Consider the following 20,070-nt stretch of genomic DNA (forward strand, 5'->3'; position numbering starts at 1 on the left):
GAGAAAACAGATCAGCATCTCTGGGGGACCTGAAGCGACAGGATCTGGACAGAGGGCAGGCAGAGCCACACATATGATATAACACAGGCCAGGAAATAATTGAGCACAAGACTGGACACAGGGAGGGGAAAGTGTGGAGCTCGGATGTGCAGGAGCTCAGAGTGAGCCTAGTGGGCTGTGCTTATGGGGAAAGATGGACTTCAGCGAAATCTGGGTCATAGATTGGGGGGCAATATATTTATATAAGGGGGGAAAGATAAAGAATCATAAAATAGGCAACAACATGAACAAAGGAAAGAGTTAGTCCAGCTAGAGAAGGAAGGAACAGGAGGGAAACTCTGGGAGGTATATTAGGATCATACTGGAAAATGTAGGTGCCAGATTAAAAGTTTTAGATGTTAGTCCTGAGGACAGTGGGGCTGGTCAACAATAGAGTCAGTATTAGCCCTAAGGACCAGGTGTCTGGAAGCCAGAAGCAGTATATTTCCCCTGGCCCTAGAATAACATTCAGTGGTCAATCCTGCTCAGCCTGGCTAGAAAAAGGGGGTGGGGGTGGGGGACCAGGATCAGACTTATTTCCCCACAATTCCCTGGGGCCCAGGGCAGCTGTGGGAAGAACTGGGTCAAGGGAAAGGAAAAGGGGGAGAGATAAGAAGACAGTTCCTAGGCAAAAAGGTCAGAACACAGGAGGGTAGGGAGGAGAACTGAAGGAGTCTGGGAAGGTCCAAGAAAGACTCCAGCTATTCCCTACATCCTGGGGACATGTGCAGTGACTAGCTGTATCTCTCACCCACCCCTGGTTTCTTTTAAATGACCACTAGTCATCATTAATGAAAATTAAAAATGGATGTGGCTGGTCTTCTTAGGGAAGGTAAAAGGGATTGAGGGGAGACCTTACCTGACCTTCTGGTGAAATTGGAGGCACTTCTGGTTTCTCAGAGTCCTTGTTTTTCTTCTTCTTGCCCTTGCCCTTTCGGCCTTTCCGGCCCTTTCCCTTCCCTCTCCCCTTCCCTTTCCTTTGGGGAGGAGGAGTATCTGGCTCAACCTGGATAGAAGGCATTCTGCTCAGGGCCCAGAAGATGCCCCCAGCAAGCATTCCTCTGCATTGGGAACCCAGGCATTCTAGGTCCATAGGATCCTGGACTGTGAGCTAGTTATTAAGGATCAGCCTGTCCCAAGGTGAGTGATCTAATGTCACCTGCCCAAGGACAAGAGCCATCCCATGCCAACAAGGCAGGACTCACCTACTCCATACTAGGAGAATTATTTACCCCCTACCAGGGCACATAGAGCCATAGGTCCATAGATTTTAAAGTTGGAAGGAACTTTATAAGTCAAGTCGAACCTCTTTATTTTGCAAGTGAGAAAACTGAAGCAAAGAGAAATTAAGTCATTTGTCCTTAAAGAGTTTAACTGTTTAGGTGGTTAGTATCTCAGGTAGGATTCAAACTCAGGTCCTTCTGATTCCAAGTCCAGCATTCTATCCACAGTGCCATCTAGTGGCCTCTAAGTAATTTTTTGCGACAAATGCAAAATTTTGCTTACCTCCATGGCTGGGGTAGCTGGGGTGGCTGGGGTGGCTGGGGTGGCTGGGGTGGCTGGGGTGGCTGGAGCAGCTGAGGTAGCTGGGATGGCTGGGGTAGATGGGGTAGATGGGGTAGATGGGGTGGCTGAGGTAGTGGGCGTGTCACACCCTGGAAGCAAGTTTTCACAGGCCCTGAAGGCAGCCTGAGCATCTTGCAGGATCATAAGATCCTGGACATCCCCCTGCAGAGAGAGAAGGCAAGAGAGGGGAGTGAGGGGAGAGTCTGAGCAATCAGGAACTGGGATCATCCTTGCTCTCCCCCAGCCCTTTGATAGCACCTTCTACCTTCACCTCAGGACTACCCCTGATTCTAGCTCATATAGGAAAAGGCTTAGAAAAGGTAATATCAGGTCCCCTGTACTAAAGTAGAAAGGAGTGGGGGTGTAAGCTCCTGGAAACCACTCTAGAACAGCTGGGACTGACTCAGACTCCATCTACCACTCCCAGGCCCCCTCAGGCTGAGAGTGTGTGTTGGGGGTAGGGGAGGAAGGTTGAGGTAGGGAGAGCAGGAATAGGATGAGTAATCTGGCCCATTCCATAAAGTTATGGGAACTGGGGGCCCCCATGGAAGGGCACAGTCCTTGCTTCCTTCTCCCTCCAGATATTCAATTTGGACCCAACCTCAAGGAAAAGCTCTTAGAGCCTTCTCCCAGGCTCTATATGCCTCTTCCAACACCCTCTTTCCATCCTGACCAAGTGTTTTCAGGGGTAAAGGAATCTCACTGATATTTCTGCTCCAACACAAGGGCTGTGCCCTCCATCTACATCAGGCCTTCAGAGATATGTAGTCCCCAACATTCTTAGGAATTCAGGATCTCCCCATGGGACCTTAGAATGAAATATTCTCCAGTTCCATGCCTCTGAAACTTCCGAGAAGTTCCTCTTCCCAAAGACCTTCCTACAAGAAACTCTTCCAGATCAAATACTTTAAAAACCCACAATCCCTACACCAATATTCTCTAGAGATTTCCACCCCTCCCTTCCCAAGCTTCATAAACTAACCCCTGCTCAGGACATTTCACTACCCTTACACAAAGACCCCACCCAAACCAAAACTATTCCTTTTAGATATCCTCCAGGGATTCCCTATCCGCTCCAGAAATCCCTTAAAAACTCTCTAGGAAATCCCCAGAGTCCTCTGAATGATCAAAGATACACTCAAGAGTTTCATCAGTGTTTTTCCAGAAAAAAAAAAAAAATCTAGATTCTCACTAGAGGGGCAGCTAAATACTAGCCCTGGAGTCATAAATCTGAGTTCAAACCAGATACTTATTGGTTGTATGACCCCAGGCAAGTCACTTAACCCTGACTGCCTTCCCCCTTTCCCCCAAAAAAAGATTCTTACTAGATGTTTTTCTGGAGACTCTCATTTAAGACCTTTCTAGAGAATTTCCCAGAAGGCCTTCTCGCATTGCCCATATTCCTCAGTAGCCCTAAATCCCCAGAATCAAAGGAGAGAAGGAGGGGGAGCTAGTGGAGAGATTACAAACACCACAGGGAGGGGGGTCACTTTCATAGCCTCATAATCTGGAATCCACCCTGACCCCCTCCCCATCAATAGTGTTAAACACACCACAATACAATCTCACACCATTCTCGGCTCACAGCAGGCCTGAGCTGCACAACCCCACCCATTTCTTTAATCCGAATGGTTAGTTCCCCAGTTTGGAGGCCCGGAGCAAGGATAGGGGGTGGGGATGGAGAGGTGGGGCTGAGATCTGGGAGAAGCCAAGAAGAAAGGAGCCCCGAGCTTTCCTGCAGAAGAACTGCCTTCAGTTCTCCAGCCTGGTTTTCTGTTTTGCCCTAACATTGGGTGGATTAGGGGTTCAGGGGGTCAGGATCTCCCATAGGCTATCTGCACCCTGGACACCCTTCCCCTTCCAGTCTTCTCCATTTACAGACCCTCATTGCCCCCTGGGTCTTCCTCCCTGCAAAGGTTCTGCCCCCTACCTGGAAGGTCTCTTCTCCAGAGTCCTGTGTCCCCAGCATAATGAACCCAGCTGTGCTGATAGGGGTCAATCTCTGCCGGCCCCAGCTCACTGGGGGCTGTGGCTCACAGTCAACCACCAGAGTCACTGTCCAGCTGTCCACACTGACCGCCACACGGTGCCACCTGGAGGGAGAAGTTGAGTCTTGACGTGGGGGTGGAAAATGCTGCTGATCCCTCTTTTTCTGTCAACCTGAGGTTAACTGGTCAGAGCTCCAGATACACTCACCTGCCGTCCAGGAGGTCAACTGATGAGGGAAGCAGGCTGGGGCTGGGCGGGTCAGACAGGAGCTGGGTTGGCCGCCCCACTCCTAGCCCCAGTTGCCTCACTCCCCTTTCATCATAAACGGACAGGAGGACGGCCTGAGCGGATGAATAGCCCCTCAGGGTGATCAGCAGTGAAAAGTTCTCTGGAAAGTGACCAGCTGGGACAACGGGAGAAGACAACTCAGAATGGGACCTCCCCAGCGGCCTGGACTACCTCTCCCAACATCCTCCCAGTTTCCCCTTCCAGGTCTTACCTGGCCAAAGCTTGGCCACAGGGACACTGAGCTGGCTGGCGTTCCCCACCCAGAATGCTCGATCTCCTTCTGGGAACCTCTGAGGGCAGAAGCCAGGCACTTCGGGGACCTGGGCTTTGCCTTTCTTGATTCCCAATGCTTGAAGCACATCTACAGGATCAGCTGAAGGACCAAACCATAAGGTCATGGGTGCTAGGGTGGGACAGGGGCTGAGACGCCTAACTCTGCCCACATATTGGTCTTGTGTTGGGGAGCTGATGCTTGGGAAGGGAGAAGCCAAGATTAGGAATTTGGGAGGCAGGACCTGGGCCTGGACACCCTCTTCTCTGCTCTTACCACCCCCACCCCCAGCTGTTTCATTTTGTTAGGACTTTGGCTTCAATCTTTTTAACTTGGTCTTTGGTGAGAAAAAATCTGACCTACTTTTAGGATGAATCAAAAGTTCCTGGCCTGAGCCCCAGTGCCTGACTTTCTCTTTACTCCCCTAGTCCCAGCCCAGGGCCCCTGGGCCCTTACAGCTCTCACCCCTGTTACTAGTCAGGCTGAAATCTCAGCTCTTCCCTCTCCTCTCTCCCTGGGATCCTTACCCCTCTTCCTCCCTCTGACTCCTGATCTTTTCCTGAGAAACAAGGGCAAGGGGACAAAAGAGAAAACACATATGCAGAGAATGTACATTCTAGAAGGTTTGTTCTCATTGAAGTGTCCCCCCTGCACATACACACAGAGGCAAACTGGCAGCAGGAAGAGACCAGATGTGGAGCAAATGATCCCCTCACTCAATGTCCACAGAACCATCCCCCCATTAAGGAGTATATATTGAGGGTGTTTAATGAGTACTCCTCCCCAGCTCCCAAGTACAGGAATGGATGGAGGGAGGGCAGGGGACAGGTAAGAGGGAGATACAATTATGGGAGTCGTATGTAAAGCAGCCCCCACCCTGGGAAAAACTAAAGTAGTCCAAGCGCAGACTAAGTGAATCCAGATGGGCCCCTCCCTTTGCTGCAGAGCAGAACTGAGGGGGAGTAGGGGGCTTCCCCTGGGCCCCCACCCACCCAACCTCCTGTCCTACTGACCTTCTGACCCAAGATTCTTGGCAGGATCAAGATTTCCACAGAATCTGCCATGATCTCACTCCAATCTCCCAGTCCTGCTGACTTCATAAAAGGGGAGGCAGATTCTCCTCCTTCCCCCCAGGAAGGGGGAAGATTAAGTGAAGGAGGGGTTTCCCTTGGACCCTCAGAGCTCCCCCTCCCACTATAGATCTTCCTTTGGTAAGGTTCCACATAGGATAATCTTGTCTTCTCCCTTCTTGGGATTCATAAACTTGTCTCATCAATTTTCTCTATGTGTGTTTGTTTTTACTTCTGCCTTTTTCTTTTTTTTAGCTGATTCTAAATTTCATAGGCTGGCACATAACTGAACTAAAAGGGCAGTCCTGACTCCTGTCCTGATTCCTCCCCTTGAGTACATGTGAGAAGGATTGGGAGAGAAAAGTGGGAAGGCTTAACATCAGGACTCTCTTAGGGAGTAAGGGTTGAAGCAGGGACTAGGACTCTGGCTCCCTGCTGATCATAAGATATCACATGGGTCGTCACTAGCCCATAGAGGGTCACCTCCAGTCATTCTGACTTATATCTTGCTACTGGCCCCAGATGGCTCTGAAAGAGAAAGAGAGGCTGGCCACTTGATACAGCCCACCCTCACTTAAATACAACTCATTTGCATGTCATGGCATCATCTCCCTGATGTCATGGTCCTCTCCAAGAAAACCAAGGACAAACAACAACAATGACAACCCTGGCCCATGATAAGGGAAGATATATAAGTGGTGATCTGGCCACTCTCCCCCACTACCTTCCCACAAGCATTCTATCTAACACTCCCCCTCCAATCTTTGGGATGGGAGTGTGAAGGGAGCAAATACTTCTGAATTGCTCATTCTTACAATTCCTGGCATTTGTAAATTCTAACCTAAATCCTCCCTGCTTCCATTTCAGATTCTTCCCCTTTCTTCCTCAGATGACTTTTCTAAAACTTATGGCAGGATCTGGTTCTCTCTCTAGTGTTGGAGTTAGCTCATTCCTTGCCTTTTCCCCAGGCCAGAGTGACCAAAGACAAGGGGCCTTTAGTCCTAGAGGATGGGGGCGGAGTTGGCACAAGCAGCCTTTCCCTTCTCCCCCATTCTAACTCTCTGCCAAGCTAAGGAAAGAATGAAAGGGTCTGGGGCAATTACAGAGGTCAAGGTCTTCTTTAAGGACACTGAAACACTAATATGGGTTAGCTGTCGGGAGCAAAGGGACGTCCAATCCCAGATGTGGGAGAAGGGTTGTAGCCTTCCCAGAAGCAATCGGGACAGAGTATTTCAGAGTCACCTCCTCTGAGGAATGCCTCTTCGAGGGGAGGGAATGGGGGCTCCTTCCCCAGGGGGTGGTGAGACCCCCCTCTGCCAGATATGCACAGCTGGGTATGCGTCACAGTGGCTGATGACTCACTCAGCCCAGGCCTAGGGCCACCCCGGGGGATGCTGAGAAATTACCGAGGAAAAACACTATTAAACTGGGTCGCAGCTGGTGGGGAGGAGAGGATATTTGCCCCCTTCAACCCAGCCCCTGAACCCAGCCCTGCCCCTCCCCTTCTCCCTGGGCCCTGTCCATGGTGCTGAGCTGAGCGGCCTTAGGGACCGCCCAGGGCTCTTGTGTCGTAGGAAGCAGGAGGAGGCCGCCCAAGCTAGGGACTCCGGGTTAGCCTGCAGCATAGCCATAGTCAAATGAAGTAAGTAAATCGGATTGGAGTTTGGAGGAAAAGAGGGAGATATGGGCAAAATCTCTCGAGGGTAGGAAGGATGACCTAGGGAGGCAGTTCAGACCTCCAGGGGGCGCCATCATCTCCCGATTTCACTTTCCTCCCCCAAAGCTAAGGGATGGGCAGAAGTTAATGAGATAAATATTCTCTCGGATAAACTCCCGCAAATATTCTTCTCATATCATCACTATCACGGCACACAATGATACAATAAAATAACAGATTTATGCAACATGATTAAACATAATTTCACGTGACAAATCGAGAAATACACAATGTCACTCATATGAATGTTATTGTTCCTCAATCGTTTCAGTCCAGTTCGATTTTATGTGATCCCATCTTGGCAAAGATACTGGAGTGGCTTGTTAATTCCTTCTCCAGCTCACTTTAAAGATGAGGAAACTGAGGCAAACAGGGTTCAGTGACTTGTCTAGAGTTACACAGTTGGTGTCTGAGGCCAGATTTGACCACAGATCTTAATTAGTTAATACAGACACTGCTGCACAACCATTATGTCTCACAGACTCCCAATACACAATGTCCTGATACAGGCTTCCTTTTATCACACTCATAATCATTTAAATCATTCACTGAGACAACTAGCTCTCAACTGCCAGAGCACCCACAGAATAATTCACACTCACTACTCAAACAAAACACACAAACATCCTTTTATCACACTCATAAACATTAAATCATTCCCTGAGACATACTAGCGTTCAACTGCCAGAGCGCACACAGAATAATTTACACTGACTACTCAAACAATACACATAAACATGCAATCATGCTCACAGATACTTGAGCATTCCCCCAAGGCTACACAATGTTACAATGCGCATGGTGCTGTGTGTGACAATCACAACCACAGACACAATAGTACACGGATCCATGACCAGAATCACACGATTCAATCACTCCCTTACACGCAATACAGGCCGACAAATCACAACTAGTACCATAACACAGTGATACAGTCACACACATACACTGACAGGGTCACCCAGTCCCTATTCCACTTCAAACACAGTCACAATCACATGCAAATCACTCAAACTGATAATCACGATGACTTAACACATAATTGCAGACTACAGGCACGGAACGACACACTACAATTTATTGTGTCTCACGCAATCACACCCTCATTCCCCCCAGCCCCACCCAAAGCACCGAGAAAAATTCTGGGATTCCCCTCTCTCACTCTTCAGGACTTCAGGACTTGGGGAGGGGGGGATGGTATTTTTACTTGGTAAATCCAGTTACCCCCGAGCTCCACTTACCTATTCCCCCTTGGGGCAGTTGCATCAGGGAAGTGAGAATCAGGAAAAAGTCTGCCCAGGATCTGGACCAGCCCCATTCTCGGCTACCGGTCCCATCCCTCATCCTCAATTCCAGCCGGCCCGGCCCGGGTCGCAGCAAAGTGCCGCGATCACCCGCTGAAGGGCACCGGGGAAGTCTCTTTGCTACAGGTGGGAGAGGTAGGGGGAGGGGATCCTCTCAACTGGGATCCCGCTTCAAACTTAAGGCAACTTCTCCAGACTTCTGAGCAGAAACTTGTCGGAGCCCCCGCCCCCTCTGGTTCTGTCCCGTCCCTACCCCACCCGGGCTCTCCGGCCCAGCTTGGGCCGGGCCGGGCAGGGCGGGGCCGGGCGAGGCGGGGCGGGGGCGTGCTCACTTGGAACTCTCCCTGGAGGGAAGCCGGAGTTGGGAAAATTTTGTCCAGAGACCTAATTGGCCGATTCTATGCAGTGTCTCTCACAGACACTCACTGAGGGCTGGGAGCCGGGGCAAAATTATTCCAATCCAAGCCTCCCCCTCCAGGTTTAAGAGTTTGTGATGGGGGACTCCAGAGTAATTTGAGCCTTCTGCGGCCCCATCCCAACCTAAGGCAGGTCTCAGCACATGTATGTCTGTGTCTATGTCTGTTTCTCTGTACACGTGCGTGCTTGCGTGCACATCCGCGCTTTTAAGTGGCTCCAGAACTCTTGAGTCTGGGTTTGGGGGATCCCCTGAATCTGATTATGCTCTGACCATATATAAGTTTTTCTGGGGAGGAACGAAAAGATCTGGGAGGGGAGGAAGACAGACACCTAGAGGAAAGAGACTGCTGGAGTGGGGAATCCCTGTTCTGTTCCAAAGACAAAAGAAGCCACGACCCTGAAGAAGGGGTTGACCCCTTTCTTATCTGGCCTTGTCTTCAGAAACAAAGCATTTTTGTGAGCAGAGTGGAAGATTGAGTCTGGCCTGAAATCGGGCTATAGAGGATGGTGGGACTCAAATATCCCTACTCCTAATCATCACTACTCCCACCAGTAATAATACTTATGAGATCTCTGGGTAGCTTCTGAGTGTGTAGGAAAAAAGTTTCCAGAATCCTGATCCTGTTAGGAGTTTCTTGGCAAAGGTACTGGGAGTAGTTTGCCACTTCCTTCTCCAGCTCATTTTATAGTTGAGGAAACTTAGGCCAATACAGTTGAATGACTTGCCCAAGGTCACAGAGCTAGTATCTGAAGCCAGATTTGAACTCTTTCTTACTTCAATCCCAGCACACTATCCATTTGGCCACCCAGCTGCCCTTAGGAAATCATATCAAGTCTATAATTTCTTATATCTCCCCATAAGTGGGCTTATCATCTCAGTTCTTCTCTCCCTCTGTCTCTCTCTGTCTGTCTCTCTGTCTCAGTATCTGTTTCTATGTGACTCTCTTTCTCTCTGTCATGCCTGATCCCTGTACTTGAGCCTTTCTCAGCCCAAAGTCCTGTGTCACTCTTTCCAGTGGATCAGGGGTCCTAAAAACACAGATTTCTGTTTGACTCCTGAAATCTATGATGTATAGAAAATGGGGTGGGAATGGTTCCCAAAGCTCTCAGTTCTTAGGATGGTAGCCTAATAGGAAATGTAAAGACATTAGGAGCCATCTGATCTTACCACTTAATTTTACAAACAGTTGAAACTGAGGTTCAGAAATATTAAAAGATCTGCCTATGATCACACTGATAGCAAACACCAGAGCCTTCTTATGCCAATGTATATTTCAAATTGTTCCTTAATTTCTCCATTACTTTGGTTCTAGAGCTCCTTGTGTTTAGTGGTTGTAGGAAGTATGGTTAATTATTCCCCTTCCTATCTTCTCTATCTCCTTACTGACCTCTTTCTTATTCACTCTTAAGCCTCTGGTTATTATCTCTTCGTTATACAACTGCACAGGGATCAGGTGATCTTGGAAGGAAAGGGGAGGGGAGATTTCCAGGCCTGATTATATAAATAAGAATATCACCTGACTCAGAGGGGTCAGAAATGGCAAGAGCAGAGGGCCCAGTAGGATACTCCAAGACTGTCCTGATCATTTAATTTTATAAACAGGAGAAACTGAGGTCCAGAGATTTTAAGAGATCTGCCCATGATCACACTGACAGCAAACAGGAGAGCCTTCTGATGCCAAAGTATACTTCCAACTGTCCCTAATTTCTCCATTAGGTGCAAGAGCTCCTTGTGTTTAGTGGTTGTAGGAAGTATGGTTAGTTATTCCCCTTCCTATCTTCTTTATCTCCCTTACTGACCTCTTTCTTATTCACTCTTAAGCCTTTGCTTCATTATCCCTAAGTTATACAACTGCACAGAGATCAGGTGATCTTGGAAGAAAGGGGAGGGGAGATTTCCAGGCCTGATCATATAAACAAGGACGATCACATGACTCAGAGGGGTCAGAAATGGCAAGAGCTGAGGACCCCAGGACTGTCCTGATCACCGGCTGCTCTTCCGGCATTGGTCTGCATCTGGCTGTAAAATTGGCTCAAGACCCTCAACAGAGATACCATGGTGAGCAGGGAAAAGGGATGGGGATGGGTTTGGGACCCCTTTTACTGGAAAATGGGAGACCCTAGTTTTAGTAGGAGTGAAAGACTGAGACAGATATGATATATATATATACATGTTACATGTTTCCATACATATATACAAATATTAACAAAGAGGCAGACAAACAGAAATATGCATAACCATAGAAGCAGCAGCATAGGTATAGGAATGCAATTTAATTCAATTTTTAGTGATACAATTGTAAACATTTTGACAGACATTCAGCCACACAAGATAAACACGTTGACAAAACCATATGCACAGACCCTCTGTCCTCCTTTGCCGTTACTTCTTTTCCATCCATTTTGTCTAAATTTTCCAAGGACTGAGGAAAAATGCATCATGGGGACCTTTCCTCACCCCAGGCTTGAAGAAACCCCTCTCTCTTTTCCTTACCCCATCTTCAGTTATGTCTTCTTTCCTGCTTTCCCGTCTTCCTCCCTCCTTATAGGATTATACCTTCAGGATTAAGCCTCTTACATAAGTATAATCTGGGACATATGTATGTCCTTCATATGAGGGACATTGCCATATGATTTGGGTGGCCCTTGCATCCCCACTTCTAGGGAGTGGTCTCATTACTTCCACTAGATCTGGTGATCCCATAAATGATTCCATAATCCCTAGCTCCCCAGCCTGGTCACCTTCTTCCTCCCTACACACAAATCATTAGGGCCCAGATGGATCGTATTGTTGTGAGCAAAAGAGCTATTACTCAAGCAAAGTAGTGAATGTGTCAGGGGGGGAACTAGGACTTTGGGTGATTGGGGGGGAGGCTAGAACTTGAGGCCCCAGTTGGATTTCTGCCAAACTGGATAGAGCCTCCTCCCCTCTCCTCCTGTGCCAGTTACCCTTATGCAGTAGACACACAGACACTCAGACAAGGGGCAGATTAATGTAGTGGATAGGGCACTGGCGGGTTAGTCAAAAAGATATGTCTATAGAAGTCTAATCCCCATGAGAAATGTAATCTCCTCCAAAACAGACCCAGAAAGTGTCCACCTGATCTTAACTTTGAAGAAAGTTACTGATGAAAACTTACTACCTCCCAATGCACCTCATTTATTTTTTGAATAGCTCTAACTATAGGAAAGATTTTCCTTATCTGAGCTAAAATCTGTTTTCCTGTCATGTATGTATCTTCCATTCTCTGATCCTAGTTCTGTGTGTTCACAGATCTGCAGCACATGCAACATGTGTGTGATTCAACCATGATTAAACTCCAATTATGTACATACTGATTCATGATTACACACACACTAAACCGTAGGGACCAGAGGCAATTGTCTCATAGGAGCTGGAGGAGGTGGGGCCCCGGGAGATTGTGCTGCTCCCTTACAACAATGCAATGTTCCTGGTCACTGTAGTGATCGCCACCATGCGGGACCTGGGGAAGAAAGAGAAACTGGAGGCTGCAGCTGGAGAGTCTCTAGGGCGGACGTTGACCGTGGCACAAATGGATGTCTGCAGTGAGGACTCGATTTCTGCCTGCCTAAGCTCCATTAAGGAAGGATCTCTGGATGTGCTAGGTGAGGCCGACCTTCTTCAGGTCCTGATCCTTCTAAGGAGTCGGCCAGTCCACCTCCAGCCCCAACAAAGGGGGAGACTCTTTCCCTCACCCTCTACAGTGGAAAGATGGTTGGATTTGAGCCTGAGCTCTTGGCATAGCCTGGCTATTATTCACCACATGTGAGATCTGGGGCAAGCCATCTCTCTTTTGGCTTGTTCCTCTATCTATAAAATGAGGATGTTAAATTAGATCAAGGGTTCTTTTTTTAAAATTCAATTATATTTTATTTTTAGTTCTGAATTTTCTCCCTTCCACTTTTCTGCCCATTGGGAAAGCAAGAAAAACAAAAGCCTTTACAAATATGTATAGTCAAGCAAAACAAATTCCCACATTATTCATATCAAAAATATGTATACTTCAATCTTTACTCCAAATCCATCACCTTTCTATTTAAAAACAGTGTGTTTTGTCATGAATCCTCTGGAATTGTTTAATAGCATTATGTTGTAAATCAAGGTATCTTAACTTGGGATCCAAGGAACTTGGATCAGGAAAAAAAAATGACATCTTTTTTCAATATAATAGGGTTTTGTTTTTTTTTTTTGTAATCCTAAGTAATTATAAATCATGATTCTGAAAACCCATAATTCTTGGGTTTCACCAAACTAATTGCTTAAGGGTTCTGTGACATCAAAAAAAAGGGACGAAATTCTGATAAAAATGGACAATGAGGTTTCTAGTTGCAAGTTTATGCTATTCTACCATCTTCTTAGAGCCATAGTCAAGGAGACAGAAGGCTGTGTTCTAGCCACTGACAAGTTGTATGATCTTGGGCGAGTAACTTGCCTTCTCTTGGGCTCAGTTTCCTGTCCTGGCTTAGTTGACCTCAGCTCTTTCCTATGGCTCCTCTATGACCCTGACTGACACTCCCAGGCAGCAGGAACCCCTTTCCCAGATTGGAGCTCAATCCTTCCCACTTAGACTGAAATAATCTGGGGCTCTTCTTCAGTTGCAGATGGGGATGGGAGTGGTAGGGATAGGGGCTGGAACTGGACCTGTCCAGGGATAGGGAGTGGCCAGGGCTCATCCTCAGAGACCTTGGTGTTGCTCCTTCCTACTCCCTCCAGTGAACAATGCAGGTTTGGGACTTATTGGGCCCCTGGAGAGCCTCACTATGACAGACATCAAGAAGGTCTTTGAAACCAACTTCTTTGGGGTAGTCCAACTGATCAAGGCTGTGCTGCCCAGCATGAAGCAGAAACGTAGGGGCCACATCGTGGTGATCAGCAGTGTCATGGGAATGCAAGGTAAGATTCCTTTCCCTATCCGTGGGATCTTCTATATTGAGTCCTATTTCTGAATAAGAAGATAATCCCATTCCGATCCATTCACTTGATATCTGGGCTTCCTTACTGAAAGGGAAGATATGGTCTTACTCAGGACCCCCCCTTCCCCCGCTCCATCTCCATCCCAATCCTACTGGGGAACCTTGCCTACCTAATGGTCCCAACTTCTGAAGGAAGAAATTGAGGTCCACTCAGATATTCCTAGAACAAGAGGCAGTATTGGGGTATGGGCTCCCCTAGACATCCACAGAACCTGAATCCATTCCCATCCTGTCAAATTGTCTTTCCAGGTATCATATTCAATGATGTCTACTCGGCCTCTAAGTTTGCAATAGAGGGATTCTGTGAGAGTCTGGCTGTGCAGCTTCTGCGGTTCAATATCTTGTGAGATGGAGATGAAACTCGGGGTGGAATATTTTGGGGATCTGAACTCTGAGTGAGAGAGCTGAGGAGAGAGAGAGGGAAGATCTGTACCCTGAGGAGGAGAGGAGGTGGGCCCTGAAAAGGGCCAGTGAGGGAAGGGGTCCTAAAGGGTATGAGGGGATAGGAAGGTCTGAGCTCTAGAAGCCAGGGATTGATGGAAGAGAGAGAGAGACCGAAAGTCTGAGAGGGTGTCCTGAGGGAGGAATGGGTCCTGGATGCTGAGTCGGGAGAAAGCCTAGATTCTAAGGGGAGGGGTCTGAGGTGAGAAGAGTCCCTGAAAGGTTTTTGCTATGTGAGCGTGTCCTTGACTGTAGTGCCCTCCTGGGGAATTCCACTTCACTGAATTGATAACTCCCAAAATGCATTGTGGGGATAGTCAGTCATTGGAGAAAGACTTTATGGGAGTCCAAAGAAGTCTTAGGCTTTCATCCCTCCCTAGTGTGTCCTTAGTGGAACCAGGGCCGGTGAACACAGAGTTTGAAGCCAAGTTAATGGCCCAGATTTCCAAGGATAATTTTCCTGGCACTGACCCTGACACCTTGAGCTACTTTCTTGATATTTACCTCCCGGCATCAAAGGAGATTTTCCAGACCCTGGGCCAGAGCCCCGACGATGTTGTCCAGGTAAGGGGGGTGGGGATGGAAATCTTTATTCCTCCCAATTCTCTCTTCCTCTCCCATTTTACCAGCAAAGTCATGGAGCAGGACATCTTTTGGGATGGGGCTGCCCATGACTTCCTCTGACCCTAACTAGACTCCCTACCTCCACTTCCCTCCTTTCCTGCCTCCCTTGGGCTTCTGTTTCCATTATTATTGTCTCTTTGGAGGCTGGGGAAATTTGAGCCTAAGAGTCAGGAGCCTACTCTTTCCAGGCCATCGTCCAGGTGATTGGCTTAACACGTCCATCCCTTCGCTATCAGACCAATCCTCTCTATACGCCCCTGACTGCCCTGAAGTACGCTGACCCTTCCGGAGACCTCTCCATCCGCACTTTCTACCGTCTCCTCTTCCGCTGCCAGCCCCTTTTCCGGTTCAGTCTCTGTTGCCTGCGATGCCTTACAGGGAACTGCCTCCGACCCAGAGTCACACCTATGTGAAGGGGTCTCACACCTGTTGGGGGCTCAGAGCCATGTGAAGGGGACAGTATGTATGAGGAAGTTCATGTCCATGTAAAGAAGTCATGTGTAGTCAGAGACAGGAATGAACCTCAGTCAGAGGCTCTCTTTTTAGTCTTTTCAAGAGATGATGCTCGAAATCCTAAATTTACAATCCCTTCCATTGGTGGGAGTTTATTCCTGGACTCTGGCCTAACTATCAATCTTGTACTTCAGCCTTCTCCTCTCACCCCCACCTACACACTTCACTGTGAATTTAATAACACTTTGCAAGTGAATTTGTATTTTATTTTATTGGCATTTTTAATTTAATATTTTATTTTTCTCAACTACCTGTAAAAACAATATTCATTAAAACATTTTTGAGTTCCAAGTTCCTCCTTCCTGTTCTCTCCTCATTGAGAAGGCAAGCAATTTTATATAGGTTATACATGTGCAGTTATGCAAATTACATTTCTATTTTAGTCATGTTGTAAAGAAAAATAGAAAAAAAAATAAAGTTTTTAAAAAATATATTTTAATCTGTATTGAGTCTATCAGTTCTTTCTCTGGAAATGGAGAGTATTTTTCATCATGAGTTCTTCAAAATTTTCTTGGATCATCGTATTGCTGACAGTAGCTAAATCATTCACAGTTGTACAATATTGCTGTTACTGTGTACAATGTTCTCCTGTTTCTGCTCATTTCATTTTGCATCAGTTCATATAAGTCTCTTCAGATTTTTCTGAGAGCATTCTGCTTATCATTTCCATCACAATCACAACTTGTTTAGCCATTCCCCAAATTGATACGCATCCCCTCAATTTCTAATTCTTTGCTACTACTAAAATTGCTGTACATGAACAAAAATATTTGTGTAAATGTTGAACTTTTACCTTTTTGTTTTTCATCTCTTTGGGATACAGACCTAAAAGTGATATTACTGAGTCAAATTATAGTCTGAATTTTTATTCTATTGATTATGCCAGCATCTACACACAAGAACACATATTAATACATATATTTGGGAGAAAAATTAGTTATTGGGAGACAAACCTAATAAGTCATATTGCTGGGTCAAATTATAGTCTGAATTTGTAGCTTATTGATTATGCCAGCATCTACACACAATAGAACACATATTAATCCATATATGTAGGAGACAAATTAGTTATTCTGTTTATAGAACATATGTCTGCTCATCTGTCATACTGAGTAAATCAATGAGACGACTGAGATTTCTTTTTGCAGCTTTAGAAATTGAAAGTCTGACAGATTTAGGGGAAGGCTTCAACCTTAGAACACTGAGTTTCCAAGCTTATTTCTGTGTTTAGATTTCAACACAGCAGGTGGAAAAAATCCTTAGATACATAGTGGGAAAAGACTTCAGGACTTTACAACTTACTCAAACAGTTGTGCTTTCACAAAATAAATGATCCAGATGCTTTTGTGGGAAGATTTATTTTGAAGAATTCGTGTGAAAGGTCTAGTAAGCTGCCTTGTTCTTTTGATGCCAGATCTGGAATTCTAACATTATCAGCTTTAAGGTAAAGCTATTTATGTGGATAGAAGAGTAGAGAAATAGACAGAAGGGCAGGAATCCTCATCTGAGAATTTGAAAGCTATGTATATGCCACCAAAACTGAGCTTGAGTTTCCCAACTCCTGTCAAACATACAAGTATATCAGTGAATAAAGATTTTCAATCTGCCTGCCTTGTTCTCTGCACAAATAGTAACAGAATGAGCTGGGTTCTCCTTGGATCCCAGCTTCTGAGTTTGGATTTCTTATCAGCTAGAGCAGAATGTTTGAAAATTATCAGAGATAATTCAGAAGTTTATCAAAATGTCTTAACCCCCATTTCCTCAGGTTCCTTATCTCCTTCCCAATTTAAGTGACCTGAAAGGTCACCTTCCCATCATAAAGTAAAGCATTTATTTATTAAATAAAAATTTTAATTTAATTAATTTTAAAAGTATAATTGTATTGGAATGACTAGCTTTCTATCTGGGTCTGTATTCTCAATTTCCTAGTGAGATGGATTACTTCTCTTAAGATCTGAGTTCTTAATTGCACATATTTAACATATCAGATTGCTTGATGTTTTGGAGAGGGGGAAGATAAGGAAGAGAGGGAGAAAAGTTTGGAACACAGTCTTAGAAAAATTAATGTTGCAAACTATCCTTACATGGAAAATAAAATACTATCGAAAATTTAAATTAAAAAAAGAAGATCTGACTCTTAGCTTTGCCTCTCCAGAGGTACATATGCTCTCAGAGGCTGAATGTCAAGCAACTCTATTATCTAAGAGAATAAAAAATAAACCCATGTGCTAGATGGTGAGTTCTACCCCAATGCCTACAAGGACAGTGCTTATTTCCTAGCTAATTATCAGGTGAAACCTGAGGTCTGATAGTCACCATGGGGGTCCCTCTAAAGTGTTCAAGATGTTCCATAATTGCTTGGATCCCTAGAAATTCACACTGCAATCTCACTGCCTATTTATATTGCATCTTCTGATGGGTTTTCCCAGAAATTTCATAATTGCACACACACACACACACCCTTACATAGTGATTTTCCCATCATCAGATTCCATCTGGTATCCTAGCATCTTTATCACTCCACTCTAGGTCAGGAAGTTGCACTGCCTAGCTCACTTAAGAAATGGCTTCACTTCATTGATCTCAATACAGTTGGTGGTATTTGTTACAGATGCAAAAACCCCCTGGGGTGACTGTATAAGAATAAAAGGAATACAGCAGTCAATTGAGCCCAATATGTTTTGGTTCAGGTACACAGCCAAGGGCAGTAGTGGCTGGAGCTCTGGACTTGGAGTCACAAAAGTCCTGAATTTGAACCCGGCCTAACTAGCCATTAGACACTGAGAAAATCACTTTATTTTTCTTGGTCTGGGTTTCCTTGTTTATCAAATAGGAATAATTTTTAATAGCACCTACCTCCTAGGGTTTTTGTAAGACTCAAATAAAGTAACATGGGAAATAGTTTGCAAATCTCATAGCCTTATATAAATGCTTTATGATTATGATTATTATATATCTTCAGCAGGTCCCTGGACCATAAGTCCCCCTATCTAACCCTTTTCCATCACTAGAAAAATCTATCTCTGTTTCTTGGGGTATGTATCTCGCAAATACATACCTTGACTGAGCTTCCTCTCTTCCTGACCACTCTCCCTCAAGTAAGACTCAGTCTAATGTTGTCTCCTCTAATCCAAGTTTAACTTTCTCTTCCTCCCTCTTGCCAGATGTTGTCCATTTAGAGCCATCCCACCTTCTCCCAACTCTGGCCAAGCAGATTCCACTCCCCTCTTCATTCCCCCATCCTTGGATGTGGGAGTAAGCAAAGGTTCCCCACTTCCTTCCAAAAGCACAAAAGGGGGCACCTCACTCCCATGAGTTCTTGACTAGGACATCCCATAGATCTGGGCTCAGGATCAGGGCTATTCTGTTCCAGAAAAGGCTTGAATTTCTAAGGTCAGGGAGCATCTCAGGGGCAGAGTCAGTGATGAGCATACCAGCTGCCACAATCCTCAGCTCCCATTCCTCCGGCAGAGTAACAGCCAGGATCACTGCTGAGGTGTTTGCTCTATCAGTCAGTTGCCTTTCATGCCTGTGACCAGATTCAGTCTCATTGAATGTGGCAGAAATAAAGGAATAAGGAAGGATATGTGTCCTTCAGGCAGTTAGTAAATAATAATAACAGTTAATAGTTATCATTTATATAGGACTTATTATGCATCAGGTTCTGAGCTTAGTGCTTAACAATTATTATCTCAATGGATCCTCAAAACAATCCTGGGATGTAAGTGCCATTGTTATCCCCATTCTACAGATGAGCAAATTGGGACAAATAGATAAGCACATTGCTCAGGATCCAATAGCTAGTAAGTGCTTGAGGCGGGATTTGAACTTAGATCCTTCAGACTATAGGTGGTAGATGGCAAATGCCAAGGTTTTATCAATGGACTGGATAGGTTGAGTGAGGAAGAATGACACTGAGATTGGGAACCTGGTGCCTGAGAGAATGACAGTATCCTCTAAAGCAAAATGGAAGTTGAGAAGAGAAGAGAGCTGGGAGGGGAGGGAGAAAGCTAATGAGTTCTGCTTTATCCATGTTGAGTTTGATGGAACATCCAGTTTGATATGTTGTCAAAAGGCAGTTGGTAATGTGGTGACAGAACTCAGGAGGGCTATATCTGATAATCCTCTGCATGGAAATAAGAATTAAACCCATAGGAGCTAATAAGATCACCAAGTGAGATAGCATAGACAGAGAAAAGAAGCAAATGTGTGGGGGGAATACCACAATTAGTGTTTATGTATATCTGGGAGACATGTGTGACAAGTGAGGACACTGCAGAATTGTAGCCCAAAGCCCCTTTCATACCTTTCCTTAAGCCTACAGTAATTGTCCCAGAAGAGAATTTAATTTCTAAATTGGTCACTGATGGCGTGAATGGTCTCCAGGGAAAGCCCATGTCCCTGGTGGCAACCCGGTGTCTAAGTGGGTCCCAGTGAGGAGCAAACTGACCCTGTAGAATTATTTTGCACTGACATTATCTTGTACAGATGGAACTATTCTTTACTGAAAACCACCCCCTCCCACCCCGTTACCTCATGCAATTTGGAAGTTAAGCTATAGACATCAACTCCCCAGGCTATCTTATATAAATAGTATGACCATCAGTTGATGTACTGATGTACACAATTAGCATAGGTAGCACACCTTATTTAGGATCGTTTCCCATAAAAGATCCCACCTTCTCCCTTGTTAATTGTGAGTTCATTAGGAATTTTGCCCACTTGCTAAGTATTACAATAAAACTTTGTCCCTTGACTTGGAAATGGTTTGACTCTGTGAATTCATTCCCACCCTTCATGATATGATGTACCTCATCATAACTTTTTGGACTTCAT

At 45.7% G+C, this 20,070-nt stretch overlaps 2 protein-coding genes across 2 annotated transcripts in view; one reads left to right on the forward strand and one right to left on the reverse strand.

Annotated features, from left to right (window-relative positions):
* Positions 1-8,489, reverse strand: part of COL5A3 (collagen type V alpha 3 chain) — a 35,886-nt gene extending 27,397 nt beyond the window's left edge. The window contains exons 1-6 of the mRNA XM_051971472.1: positions 8,182-8,489; positions 4,094-4,255; positions 3,802-3,997; positions 3,536-3,698; positions 1,546-1,767; positions 899-1,045 (exon numbers count right to left, since the gene is read on the reverse strand). Coding sequence (XP_051827432.1) covers positions 899-1,045; positions 1,546-1,767; positions 3,536-3,698; positions 3,802-3,997; positions 4,094-4,255; positions 8,182-8,284 — 993 coding nt within the window. The 5' untranslated portion in view covers positions 8,285-8,489. The remainder of the gene's footprint in view (positions 1-898; positions 1,046-1,545; positions 1,768-3,535; positions 3,699-3,801; positions 3,998-4,093; positions 4,256-8,181) is intronic.
* Positions 8,490-10,263: 1,774 nt separating this feature from the next.
* Positions 10,264-16,935, forward strand: RDH8 (retinol dehydrogenase 8). The gene is made up of 6 exons (XM_051971475.1): positions 10,264-10,720; positions 12,127-12,288; positions 13,397-13,576; positions 13,906-13,999; positions 14,478-14,661; positions 14,910-16,935. Exons 1-6 carry the CDS (start codon positions 10,612-10,614, stop codon positions 15,132-15,134), a joined length of 954 nt encoding a protein of 317 aa, XP_051827435.1. The 5' UTR covers positions 10,264-10,611; the 3' UTR covers positions 15,135-16,935.
* The last annotated feature ends 3,135 nt before the right edge of the window (positions 16,936-20,070 follow it).

The sequence above is a fragment of the Antechinus flavipes genome, chromosome 1 (assembly GCF_016432865.1).
Source record: "Antechinus flavipes isolate AdamAnt ecotype Samford, QLD, Australia chromosome 1, AdamAnt_v2, whole genome shotgun sequence".
Taxonomy (NCBI): domain Eukaryota; kingdom Metazoa; phylum Chordata; class Mammalia; order Dasyuromorphia; family Dasyuridae; genus Antechinus; species Antechinus flavipes.